At 43.6% G+C, this 13,486-nt stretch overlaps 1 protein-coding gene across 1 annotated transcript; it reads left to right on the top strand.

Moving 5' to 3' along the window:
• Positions 1-2,441: 2,441 nt before the first annotated feature.
• Positions 2,442-12,060, top strand: LOC147600091 (insulin-like growth factor 1 receptor). Its single transcript, XM_086752744.1, has 6 exons — positions 2,442-2,484; positions 5,851-6,045; positions 8,291-8,406; positions 8,971-9,124; positions 9,951-10,114; positions 11,721-12,060. Exons 1-6 carry the CDS (start codon positions 2,455-2,457, stop codon positions 12,058-12,060), a joined length of 999 nt encoding a protein of 332 aa, XP_086608870.1. The 5' UTR covers positions 2,442-2,454.
• The last annotated feature ends 1,426 nt before the right edge of the window (positions 12,061-13,486 follow it).

Raw genomic sequence — 13,486 nt, 5'->3', positions numbered from 1 at the left:
TTGTCTTGTTTGGGGAATGAAAGGCAATCTGGAAGCCCTCTCCTTCCCAAGACCTGGACTGCTGAAACCTGATTTTTCTGATATAATTTGATCTCAAAGGCTAAATGGTGCTACATGATTTAAAAGTGGGAGTACTGGTATTTCTGTCTGCATAGATGGACGTAAGCAGAAATAATAACTAAAAATGGTCAAGATTAGTTATATTTCTTTTCCCTTTCATTTTACAGGGCTACCTTGACAGCAAAGGTATGGACTAGTTTTCTCAAAACATGCATGACAAATGTCTCTGGCAAGAAAACTTTCTTAACAGTGTTTCTTTTTCAAGAGGAAATCAACAGATGTAATAATAGGAGAATGCAAGAGGCTTTGCAAAATGCATATACTGGAATCAGGAGTGTCTGAAGAGAAGGTTGGGTTGCATTTGGGTAACCCACAGAAATATCAGGGGCTTTGCTGAAGGAACTGATCACATTGCGATCATATTCAGATATACTAATTGATTCAAGCATCTAATGACAAAAGATCTTTCCATAAAGTTTTTCAGAGTTCTACAGACGGCAATCCAGAAATGCAAGTTTGGGGATAAGTTAGCAGCTCACTTACAGTCTGGATGAGTTCTGGGTGAAGGTTCTGCTTGGCTCTAACAGTTTATATGAAAAACCTCCCCAAACAGGTGTTATCAATCCTGAAAAGGCAATCTGTGCTTCAGCAGTTAACCTAGTGTGTGGGAAACTGCCAAATGAGACCCAGTGAGATTGAGCATGGGTGATGAGACAACACTAAGAATTTGAGGCTTTATAAACACTGAAATCTTGTGAGATCAATTCCTGAAAGACCTCAGAAATTAGGAGAATAAGGGATGTCACAAACAGGTCGTTGTCTGAAGCTTTGACTCTTTCAGAAACACACAGTGTAACCTTGCTGGATGGGTTTTGAGTTTCCCCATTCCAATTTCCTTCACCTTCGGCTGGCAGAACATGCTGTGCTGGAAATGGCAGCCCTGTGGATGGGAGGAGGGAGCCTGCCCTTTTGGTGGGAGATTGTTCTGCACAAGTTACTTTCCTGGGGAGGCATTTTTTTTTGCAAGAGCACATTCTGGCAAAGTGATTGTATGGTTCAGCCACAGTGGAAAGTTAAACACACCTCATTAAAAAATCTGAGGACTGATGCAGATCTTCTTCCTTTGGTAGGGATTAATTAGGAGCAACTTTTCAGACATCTATGCTGGTGTGTCAACAACATACAACTTGTATACATTTGAGGAGAAATAGCCTTCCTTGTATTTTTGTCTTGCTGTTTCTTCAGGCAACTTCAAGAAGAATGATCCACCCAACATATTTCCAGAGAAGTGCGAAGACATGGTTGAGCAAAAGGTAGTGCTTTTATTTAATTGTTATCACTTTATCTTTTCTAAAACTTTATCTGCTGTATTGATAGAAATACTTAAGCCTTGCAGTCAAAATCATGTCAAGAGCCAGTACCTAGAGATAAAAAAAATCAGACAAAAGGACTGGTGGTAGATTTGTCACCACTAGCAATTTTTTAACTCAGCCTGGCTGAATCTTTAAAGATTATGCTGGCAGTCAAACAAGAAAAAAAAAAATCTTTTTTCTGTGCTGTAGAGACGATCAAATTGCATTAGTTGTTCACAACTTCATCATTTGTAAATGCCCATTTTAACCACAGGAGCCAGTTTAAGACAACTCAGAGGAATAAGGCAAATTCCTTGGATAGCTGGAAAAGAAATATGATGGAAAAACTTATATATCTATGTCTTTTCTGTGACACTTCTTTATGATTTTGTTTATTCCTTTTGGTATAGTTTGACCTGACAAAGTTCATCTGCCTCTGGGACTTTCAAGATGAACTTTTTCACTATGAGTAAATTGATTGACAAAAAATACATGTAAAACTTTTTTTTCCTAATAAGTAATATGTTTTGTATAAGTAGCAAATGATCTTTTCAGACAAAATCTTGTTAGGCCAATAAAATTTCAGAATATATTTTGAATATGTGAGTTTGTTTTTCCAAATTTTAAGACACTTACAAATGGAAAATTTCACTTGTTTCTTACAAATGCAAATTAAGTTAAACCATCAAACTGTTTTTTTACTCTTCAGTCATTCAGAAAGCTAATTAAATTGATAGGGCCAGTAAATGCAACTTTCTTCCATTACAAAGACTAAATCTCCAGTCATTTCATTAAAGTAAATTGAGTTTCACTATGGTTATTGCAGGAAGAGCTTGGCTCTTCATTGCTGTAACAGGTAGGATTCAAATTATATCCTTGTCTCCATAAAGATGGTGGCATCTTGCTGCTACTGGTGGCTGATTTTCAGGCTCTCTTACAGGACGGCTGCTTGTGTGAGTTGGTATCATTCAGAATGAACCATATGACCAAGATGGCCCTTCACACGTTACAACATGAGAACATACTTCCAGTAAAAGAAATCATGCACTGCTTCCCCATGACCACCACCCTGGTGAGTGCAGCAAGAATGACTTGTGAGAACTTTGCCATGGCTCTGTGTCACCAAGTGGGTAATGTCTGTGGCCTGGCTTCCCATGCATAGAGTGCCAGTGGGGGAGGGCTGTGTGTTCGGATTTGGAGAAGAGATAAGAGAGGTCAGATGTGATGCAGCTGTGGGAGGGTTTTAGCTTTTGAGGGTCCGGATCTGAGTCAGTGAAGAAAACCAGAGAGAAATATCTAACATGAGTGTGATGTGAATTCTGATATGAATCTTATGCCTTTGGTACTGTTTGTCTTCCATGGATTGTCACCACTATTCTCTTGCACTCCTGAAACACAACTTGTTTCAGGTGGAAGGTAGTTTGGTTTGGAGGTAGCTTTGTGACTATGTTTAGATATTCCACTGTGCTCTGGGAGATCATCAAGGAGCTAAGAAAAATAAATTCTTTCTTCATAGCAAAATTACAAGATCAAACTTTTCTAGAGTGTCTTACTATAGATTTACAAAATCAGAGTCACAGTGGCTGTGACCTCTCAAGTTCCAGATGTGGGCCATTGTGGAGGATGGGGAGGGATGGTGGAAGCCCTAGAGTGGGAGTCGTGGAGCAGGGTCGACTCTGGGGAGGTCCCACAGGGCTTGGGGCAGGCAGGGAGATGTACCTGTGACAGGGCTCTTTATACCTGGGTCAGAGGCACCAGAAGCAAGGAGGGGAGGGGGCTCAGAGCACAAGCTGTGAGGGTAGAAATGGCCACAGCATGGGCAAGGATCACCCAGGGAGGAGCTGGGGTAAGTATCCTGAGAGAAGACTGGAACTGAAGCCAGGCCCAAAGCAGAGGTCAGAGAAAGGAAGCAGCCTGGCAGAGATGCGAAGGGGAGTCCTGGAGAACTGCTGGAGCCTCCAAGGGACCTTGCAAGGTGGAGGGGGCTGCCCTGGCCAGGGTTATTATTCTGAGCTCTGAACAAGTCAGATGTTGTGTGACTGATGCCTGCTGCTGCTGCTGCTAGATCACATTAATAATCTTAAGTATTTTTTTATAAATTTCTTGTCTTTTGCCAACATTGGAAATCTTTACTGCCTGGTAAAGGGAATGCTCTGGCATCTCACTACAGTATTTCTAAGAAAGACAGTGTGTAAGCTTCTGGATAGGATTTTCTTCTTTGATGGAGTTTTACTACTAACAGCGCTGACATCTCTCTTCTTTACATCTCAGCAAGTCGTGGAGTGGTCCTCAGTGATTCCTGCTGGCCTGATTTCCCTAACTCTGAGCTTAGATTCAGAGTTTCTAGGAGCTTATGTTTTCACCTAGACATGTCTGACATTCCCCTCATACAGTGATTTCTCCAGTTATAATCACACAGACATGGCTTTACGTGACTGACTGCTACTGACTTAATCTCTCATTCAGTGGTTATCAGTATAAAAATACTGAGTCATTTGTGTAGACAACATTCCTGTTCCTTGGGTGGGTACAGCATTTTTTTTTTCTCAGTGAAACCCATTTGCTCCTCATTATCTGAGATCATAAAATATGTTGGTGATGTTTACTGAAGTTGTCCCCAGCATGTCCTCCAAGTACAATCACACAGAAGACTCTCTTCCTTCCTCAGCCGCAGCAGAAACACCAAGGCAGTCATTTCCGGAGTGAGTTAGCACAAGGAGACACCCCATGGGTGATGATAAAAGCAGTCCCACAGCAGCAGTGATGTTACCTGGAAGTACAGGAATCAGTGCAGGGCCTTTAGGTCTATCCCAGGCTCTGTGAATAGAGGAGTGCTCTCCAGGCGCATCATGTCACCAACCAGTCAGTCCCTAAGCTCTCTGTCTACATGCATCTCTAGCATTTTGCAATTGCAAGCTTCTGCTACTCTCTTTGCGTGATTTTTGATAGTGGTGAGTGTGCATGCATTGCTGTGTGTGGTGGCAGAAACAAGAAGCTTGAGGAAGCACAAAGTGTAAATTTGCTCCTGTTAGAAAGGCTGTGTTTGTGCAGATCCATTGTGAAATACCTGGTCAGAGCAAAGCAGGCAGAGAAAGGTCATTTTTCTTCTCTCTGAAAGCAGAGGTGCAGACCTCAGAAAAGGAATATTCACCCTGGTAATAAGGAGCTAGTAATTATCTGTGTGCTTTTTACTTTTCCCGTAAGCAAGGGTGGTGGAGGTGTAAATCCACAGCAGAATGATTTTCAGCCTATTATCAATGGGCTTATTTCTCTGTAATTAACTGACTTTCATAATCACATCAGAACTGTATCATAGATTGTCCTTTCCATGAGCCTGTCCTGCCAATGTTGAAAATCAGTTATCACACCATGAAGAGGTCTTTTTGCAGATGATGAAGACATTACTGGATAATTCTGCTGTCACGTTAATCAGGAATGATTCTTCTGAATTCAAGAGAAGTTCTGCAGAAGTTCTGCAAATGCAGAAGTTCTGCATTTATATCAGTGTGGTGGAGAAAAGAGTAATATCTCTGTACAAAGATTTTCTTTGACATATTACCCAGTGCCTAGGTTTGTCATGTCTTGAGCTGGGATACTGGATAGTGTACAAGAAGAGCCTTCTAGGAAGGATTCTGGACAGAGGAATGAGATTGTTATCTTTGCAATCTTCCTGCTGCTGAGTCTTTCCTTGACTAGGGAAATTGCCACATAGCTGTAACTGTTTGCATTAAGTGTTTTGTGATAACGGCTGTTGACTACTCTGCCATTCACGCATTTCAAGGAGCTGAACCGCAGTGGGGAGTTCTGCCAGCTGCCACTGGGAGACTGTACAGTGTTTTACAAAGCGTTTAGCCACAGCAGGGATTGAAAGAGCTGCTCTGTAGTGAGTGAAGAATTAAAGAAAGGGGCTGTTTGTCACACAATGGACTGTAAACTCTGTGAGTCAGAGACCTCATCCCAGTTTGTGTCTTCCAAGTCTTTTGCAAGGTGGTGCCCTCATCAAGCACTGCTACAGCATATGGTTGTGATCACTGTACGACTGCTTGCAGTGTCTGGGGATGGTGTAGTTTCAAAATCCCATCAGGTAAGGATGAAATATCATCCCCACTATGCCACACTAAACACATTCCCCTAAATGCAGAGAAGTTAATTCTGCATTGACTTGAGTGTGTTTCCCCAGCTTGCAGAGCTTTGGGCTTTGCCTGTTGTTCACTCAGGGCTAGCACAGGAACCTCTGCACATTGCACCTGTGCACAAAGTAGGCAAAACACACAGATCCGGGGCAAAATACAGCATCTTGCTATTCACGCTTGGCAGATAGGAAACTGCTCAGAGAGGCATGTATAGAGGCAGAGCTCTGCTTTGTTTGTGGTAACTTGCTAGTAAGCATTTGCCCTTTGACTGCTCTCCCTAATTTTCTCATGTATCCCTTTTGCAGATCTCCAAGCCTCTTGATGGCAACCCAAAGTCCCTAACAGAAGTTGCTGCAAGTCCTAGCATGGATGATGTCAAACTTCTCACTTGCCTGGAACAGGTGGCTTCTGCCATGGCATATCTGCATTCCAGGAGGATCATACACTGTGACCTACAGTGCAGTTACATTTACATTAACTCTGGTCGCAGTTGCCCAGAGGTATTTGTTCTTTCTACTCATTCAGTCTAGGATTATTCCCTAACCCTACTTAGATCGCTGCTGCCTGTAACTGCAATCTGCTCCCACCCCTGTAGACCCCTGTACGAATGGAGCCCTTGCCAAATGAGCAGGAAAGTATGCACAGCAGGATGTTAAGGAGCACAGCACTACAGTCATACATGGTTTGTCACACGCTGAAAGATGCATTTTTAGTTATATTAGAACAGGGAGGTTTGCAAAAACTTTGGTCCTTTTTTTTTTTTTTCCTTTATTGTGGTTTTGTTTGGTGAGGTGGGGCCTAAGGTGGTAGCTTCTGTAGGAAACTGCTAGAAGTTGCTCCCCTTTGTTCAGTGGACTCAGCTGGGCCTAGGGTGGATCTGCTGCTGGCCAAGGCCGAGCCGATTGGTAGCAGAATGTTCTGTGATAACGCCTCTGCAATAACGTATTTAAGAAGGGGAAAACAGAAAAAAAAAAGAGAAGAGAAGATGTGAAGAAGCTGAGCGGGGGCAGAGGTGGAGAGGGGGAGGCGCAGGCCTCACCCTCTGGCCTCCCGCCAGGCGACCGACTGGGCCCGACTCAGCCCGGCCTGGCTGCAATAAGTGGAGAGGAGATGAGATGAATGATGTGAAGAGATTCTGAGAGGCATCTGTCAGCCTGTTGTGAAGAACTTTTCTTGTGAGAGGATGTCGTAGTTCAGCCCCAACGGGGACCAGACTACGCAGTCTCTCTCTCACTCCCCCCACTCTCCGAGAGAATAGGAGGAGATTTGACAAACAAAAGAAAACCAGGGAAAAAAAAAAAACCAAACACGCGGGTTGAGATTGAACAAAAAGTAAATTTAACAGTAATGACAGAAGAAAACAATAGAGTGATGGAACACAAATACAGTATAATAGCTCACAACAGATCTCTACATCCAGTCTCTTCCAACCAGGAGGGCCTCCCTTCAGCACCCTCCTCACTTATATACTGAGCATGATGTCAGATGGGATGGAATAGCCCTTTGGCTAATTTGGGTAAATTAACCCCAGCTGTTAGCTAATTAGTTAACTATCCCAGCCATAGGGGCTACCAGCTTCAGTTCTCCACCCAGCTCAGGTAAATATTAACTCTATCCTGGCCAGAACCAGGACAGAGGAACAGCTGCAGACGCCAAGGTCAGTGAAGAAGGAGGGGGAGGAGTAATGCAGCTCCTGGCGAAGATTCCCCTTCAGCCTGTGGTGACGACCATGGTGGAGCAGGCTGTCCCCCTGCAGCCCATGGAGGTCCACGAAGGAGCAGAGATCCACCTGCAGCCCATGAAGGACGCCACACCAGGGCAGGTGGAGGCCTGAAGGAGGCTGTGGCCCGCGGAGGGCCCTTTGGGGCAGCTGTTCTGTAGGGACTGCACCCCGTGGAAAAGATGACCCACGTTGGAGCAGTTTCACAAAGGACTGTGGCCCATGGGAGGGACCCCACAATGAAGCAGGGGAGGAATGTGAGGAGTTCTTCCCCCGACCATGAAGCAGCGGCGTGAAACAACATGTGATGAACTGACCATAACCCCCATTGCCTCTTCCCCTCTGTGCCGCTCCGGGGGGAAGGTAGTAGAGATAATGTTAAGCTCAGGAAGAGGGAGGGGTTGGGGGAGGTTATCTTGCTCTCTGTCTCATTATCCTGCTATTTTTAGTAATAAATGAATAGTTTTCCCCAAGTCGAGTCTGTTTTGCCCGTAACGGTAACTTTAAGGATTTTCTCCCTGTCCTTATCTCAAACGTCGAGCCATTTTTCTTATATTATCTCTCCCTATTCTCTCAGAGGGTGGGAGGAGTGAGAGAGAGACTGCGTAGTCTGGTCCCAATCAGGGCTGAACTACGACATCCTTAATCAGGTGGTAATAAAATCAGGTGGTAATGGAGTCACCTTGGAGATTCATCATATGCTAAGGTAGGCTTCTGGGAAAGAGGTATCTAATTGTTTTCTGGAGGTGCTCAGCTCTATCCTCTGAGGAAGGCTATATAAAAAGCTTATATAGCCTATCTTAACTTCTGACAGGTTAACTTAGATAAGTGTCAAGACACGTCAATCCATCATTACTCATCCCTCAACTGGGAAGCAGTGATGTTAGTCACTGTTGACAGAACACAGATAAACTGTCCAGCAAGACCTGCACTAATATAGTTACTGAATTCTGGCTACTTTTGCTGAAGAGTGGATAAATGCTGTGGATTTAAATCCCCCTTCTCTTTCCCTTATCTTCTGAAAGGTGATGGCAAAAGTTGGTCGCTGGGGAAGAGCAGTCTGTCTGCCACATCCAGGAACAGATGACAACCTCTTTGAGCCTTACGTGCGCAAAGTTATGCCAGCTGATGCAGCCAAGTGGTAAGTGCACTGTTATGTTTCATTTCCCCTCTCTTTTCTGCCCATTTTCCTACCACAAACTCTGTCTTATCCATCCATGGCTTTAGCCACCATCTTGTTTCACAATATCCATATGCTTCTTATAGCTCCTAGGAAAATGAGGAAAATGCTGAGTATTTTCTCTTAAAGTTGTCTTTTCCATATTCTACTTCATACCTGTCCAAGCAGCAGAACATGATTGTTTCTTTGCTTCATAGAAACTGACTTATAGCTTTTTATCCAGCAGAAAACTTGGATATTCTAGCAAAACTTGAATTCTCCTGTAAGTCTGAACTTGGAAAAAAATGCCGCTGTGCCTTGTGTCCCCTTTCTCTTCAATAGCTTAGGTGTACGTCTCATGATGCACCGTTGTCACCCCACTTATCTTCTCTTACTTAGACACTCAGCAACAGCCACTACTTCCAAGTGTGAACTCAAGTCTCTGAATCCACAGTGAGAAGCAAGAACCACTCTGCTTTGCCTTGACCCCAGCTCTATAGTATACAGCAACATGTTAGACCTATAATCTGTTCATTGCTTCAATAGGGCTGCCCCAGAAGTGAGAAATGATGGGCTCTATTCCAGAGCATCAGATGTCTTTAGTTTTGGGATTATGATATGGGAAGCTTTAACAGCCCAGTTGACTACCCTCCACATGAACAAACCACTGAAACCTTTCAATTCGCTGAACAGCTGGGAGGTAAGGATGTTCTGGGGGAAACTCAGTATCAACATCTCCATAACTCTGACCTTGCTAAGGGTGAGAAGATCAATTTTGCAATTTTTTCTCTTTCCTATATGGAAGGAAATCCCCACCCCAAGTGTGGATTTACCATTTATCAAGGGGGTCACTATTTTCTCCTTAATTCAGTCAATATTTGGATTGAGAAGTATTTCACATTCTGAGTGTAGCACCTGCAGTGCTGGTCATGGGACTCCCTTCTTAGACAGGAAAGCACATTTTACCCATAATCTGTTCTTCTCTTCATCTATTATTTTCCCATATGAAATCTGTGTTCAGGCTTCATAGGAATCTCTCTCCTTCCCTGCTTATGTATTTACCCTGATCCTGAGGGCAGGAGACCTATTCCATTGTGCTGTCTGCCTGCCCATCAGTTTGTCAGCATCCTGGTCCCTTCTTCCACCACAGTGACTTTTTCAACTTGTCAACTGGATGTGATGGCTGAGTACCTATCCTAATACTATTAGGCTCCTGCAACTTTTTTTGGAGATAGATTCCCTCTACCGAGAGAAGAAACACAGTTTACTGCAGTAATAGAAGGCTGAAATGTAAACTTAAACATCTATCTAAGGAATTTACACGATAGGTGTACAAATCCTCTTTTCAAGGAACTATTTATTTCTACTAACTTCAATTAACACAAAAATAATTTTGTTATGCAATTATTATGCAATTCAGTGCAAGCTTGACCATTTTTATTGCTAGCAAGTTTGTTGTTTGGCAAAGTTGCACATCCAGAAAGTTAATGTGACATTGTTTTTATTGTCTGGATAAATAAAAACAGGTTATAAAATTCACGGAGTTAGGAAGTGTTCCTGGTGATTTCGGCTTTCCAAACCTCGCCAGACTGATTAGGTGCATGAAAGCCTGTTGGAATCACAACCCGACCAGGAGACCTGCATTTTCTGCCATATTAGAGATGATCAAACAGGAAATTCAAGCAGCCAGGTAAAAATATGCACTTGCACTCCTTTTTTTTTTTTTTTTTTTCCACAGCTTTGCAACTGGACATTCAGTCTCACTGGTGACTGATTAGTAATATCCATAGGGGTTGCTCTTAACCCAGGGAAGTCTCCCAGCCTTTAACTCACAGCCTCAGTCAAGGCCAACACTGATTTTTTTTCTGGAACAGTCGAGTTGCTGAAGGACTAATTTGTGTGGGAGGAACAGGTGATGAGGAAAGAGGAGGCAATTTTATTCTGTGCTTTAACTGGCATTTTAGGGGGAGGTCGAACTGTCTTGGGCAGGGCTGTGTTAGTTAAATCAATTCTTTTTTGTCTAATCAAGACCTAGGAGTCTTCTGCACCACACACACACTATATCTGAGGAGGATAAATGAGCCAGCACAGAGCCATGCATTGCTGTGGTGATTGTTTGCAGTATGAGAGCAAACTCGTGATCTCTCAGGCATTGCTATGCTGTCTCATAAAGACTCAGTGTTATGGCAGGAGAACAACAAGCAGGGAGCCTGGCTTGTGCAGACCTTTGCATTGGTCTTGGTGGAGTGGACCTCGTGTGGTGGGAGGAATGTGCCTCCCTGCGTGCATATCCCCAGTACAATATGCCTCTTCATAAATTTATTTGTTACAAATTCCCAGTTGGAGGAGGAAGAGCAGAAGGAGAGTTGTTCAGGTACCAACAATATTATAATGGAGTTAATACTCCGCTGTCAAATAAGTTGTCCTGGAATGGCTTCATTTGCCTTCACCAAGAGACAGAGACTTCCTAGGAAGTTTATATTGTTTCCTGTTAGCCTATGTAAAATTAATGTAAAGCAGCAGAAAAATAGGTGCCAGCCTCCTCTACTTGCTAGCTCAGAGAGTCCCTGCAGAACACAGAGCTCCAAAGGGGAAATAACTTCCCTCCATAGGACAAACCCCTGCCTCAGCAGCACGATGGGGAATTCGACCATTCACTTCAACAGGAAGGAGATCTGGTGTCCGTGTAGATATGTCACATTAAAAGTTTTTAAATGCTAAAATATGGTAAATTTCAGCATATATTTTCCAAGGCATGGTCATGAAACACAGTTCTGCAGAGTTGCCTGGTTAAGGAAGTCTTTAACCTAATGGTCAGCAGTAAAGGTTTTTGTTTGTATCTATCTGTGCTTTTCACGGAAAATGCCTCTGAGTGCGGAGTATGGGAAGCATAGAGACTTGTCTACAGCAGAACATCTCTGATCTTAAAAAAGAAGCCCTAAACTAAAGTCTTCCACTAAGCGTGAAAGGCTGCTGCAGTGAGATTCGCGCAGCTCCACATTAACTACCGTGTTCTGTGTGTGACACCCAGTGTCAGCCCAGCAGCTTGCTACTGCTGGAGCAACACTGAGGCAGCGTGTGGCACACGCTAGTTCCAGAGCATCCCGTGGCTTTCCAGACTGAGGGGAAATCATGTGGTGCTTCATGCTAAGAGCAGGTAGATGATAGTTTCTGATGCTGAGTGCTCCTGAATAATGACAGGAGCCAGCCATGAGTCCAGCAGAAGGGATCAGCACTTGGTGTCATCACCCCAGAAGCACGATGTAAATATCACTTTTTCTCTCCTCTCTCCAAAGGGAGTTGGAGGCTGCCAAGCTTACAGCAGAACCTTCTCGTGTTGACATCCAGGATTACGACTCTGTTTACTTCGGGAGCAAAGCCTCAGAGGAGGACTCCTTCAGTCATATTTATGACATGGTTCTAGAGTCAGACCCTGATCTCCCACAGGCTGCTGGCAATGCTTTGGACCTTGGCAATTCTGCCCAAGTCCAGCTATTAGAAGGGAATGATCTTTATTTCTCCAAGCAAGACAAATGGGGAGAAATGGTTTATGAGTTTGAAACAAAAAGAGGAATAGATAGGAGCCCAGCCACTTTCAAGGAGACTGGATGGTATGGTGATACTGGCATTAGCTGACATTAAAAAAAAAAACAAAGAGGGAAAAAGCAAAATGTTGGACCTCTGCAAATCGCTGATTCATGGCAGATGAAAATCACAGCATGGTCAGTACCAGCCAGGAGAGGGCACTGGGATCGACTGACGCTCAGAGGAGCCTGCACACCTTACACGATCACTGGTGGGACTGAACAGCAAATGAACATCCTCTCTCCTGCATCCTCCTATTCTGATCAGAAATTATTAACAAACTAGCCAAGCAGCACAAGCTCTTAGTTCCTCAAAATAACAGTGTCAGTTAACACAGAGAATTCCACCAATGATAGTTTTTTTGTTGTTGTTTTTGTTTTTGTTTTGTTTTGTTTTTGTCACAGGGCACCTATCAGCCTTTCAATGCGCTGTTTAATAATGACACTGTTTCCAAACATTGTTCCACACTATTTCTCCTCTGGCAAGGAGAATGCACCAGCAGCGGGCAGGAACCCAGCCACTTCCCTTAAACTGCCTCTACGACCGTACCACAAGGACATTGCTTCTGCTCAATTTTACAAAGCACTTTTCATGTTAACATAGGAGTACATGACCTTTGGGAATAAACTCGGGTGATTTTGTTTACTGAAATACAACTGTGATAACAAATAGTGTTGGTCTCTGTGTGTGAAAAAATTCCTGGTGGATTTGAATTAAAACTAGAATACAAAACCAGAATTCACTTCCTGCTGGAGAGTTACACTGCTATCCCCCTACTACATAAGTTCTGTCATTAGGTAAATTAAACACATCCTAAATTGTACAGCAACATGTAGCTGGAAATGTGCACAGAGGGAGCGTAAGACGTGCCAGCGGCCAAGCCTGGGACAGAACAATGCTTCATCTGTGCCAAAGCCTGTCTGAGCGTGGCTGGGAGCGCGTGAATGCGTAAGGCATACACTTCTGGCTGCTTACAGCATACTCTGTGTTGATAGTCAAAGAGTCAAAAAGGTGGAGTTTGGGAGAGAGCACAAGGCTTTCCTCACCCCAGCCTTGGACGGGGATGAGGAGAAGACTGAGCTTGTGTGAGGGACTTTAGCAAGGATTTCAGTTGCGCAGCTCTGATTAATTGCTGAGTCCGTGAGATTAAGGGTGTAATTCTTACGCTGAACAGAAGACAAACTGTTGTTTGACCTCAGATGGCAGCAATGAGAACTTAAGGACTTAAGGATAAGTTGCTGTCTGACCCGCTTGACTTAGGAGCAGCGTGGGGGATAGAAAGAAATATTTCTGGGTCTTAGGTGTTAAAACATTTGCATAGGCATCTAGCTTCAATGGGCTCAAAATTATCCATCTCATGGTACAATTTCTCTGGCAAGGAGTATATGATGTTTAGTACAAGTTCTAAATGAACATCACACAGATTTGCCCAAATTTTTGCAGCCTTGCCGTACACATGGTGCATATATCCCAGTGT

This window comes from Chlamydotis macqueenii, chromosome 7 (genome assembly GCF_036417535.1).
Source record: "Chlamydotis macqueenii isolate bChlMac1 chromosome 7, bChlMac1.mat, whole genome shotgun sequence".
In the NCBI taxonomy this organism is placed as follows: domain Eukaryota; kingdom Metazoa; phylum Chordata; class Aves; order Otidiformes; family Otididae; genus Chlamydotis; species Chlamydotis macqueenii.
This window is presented reverse-complemented; position numbering and strand designations above follow the sequence as displayed.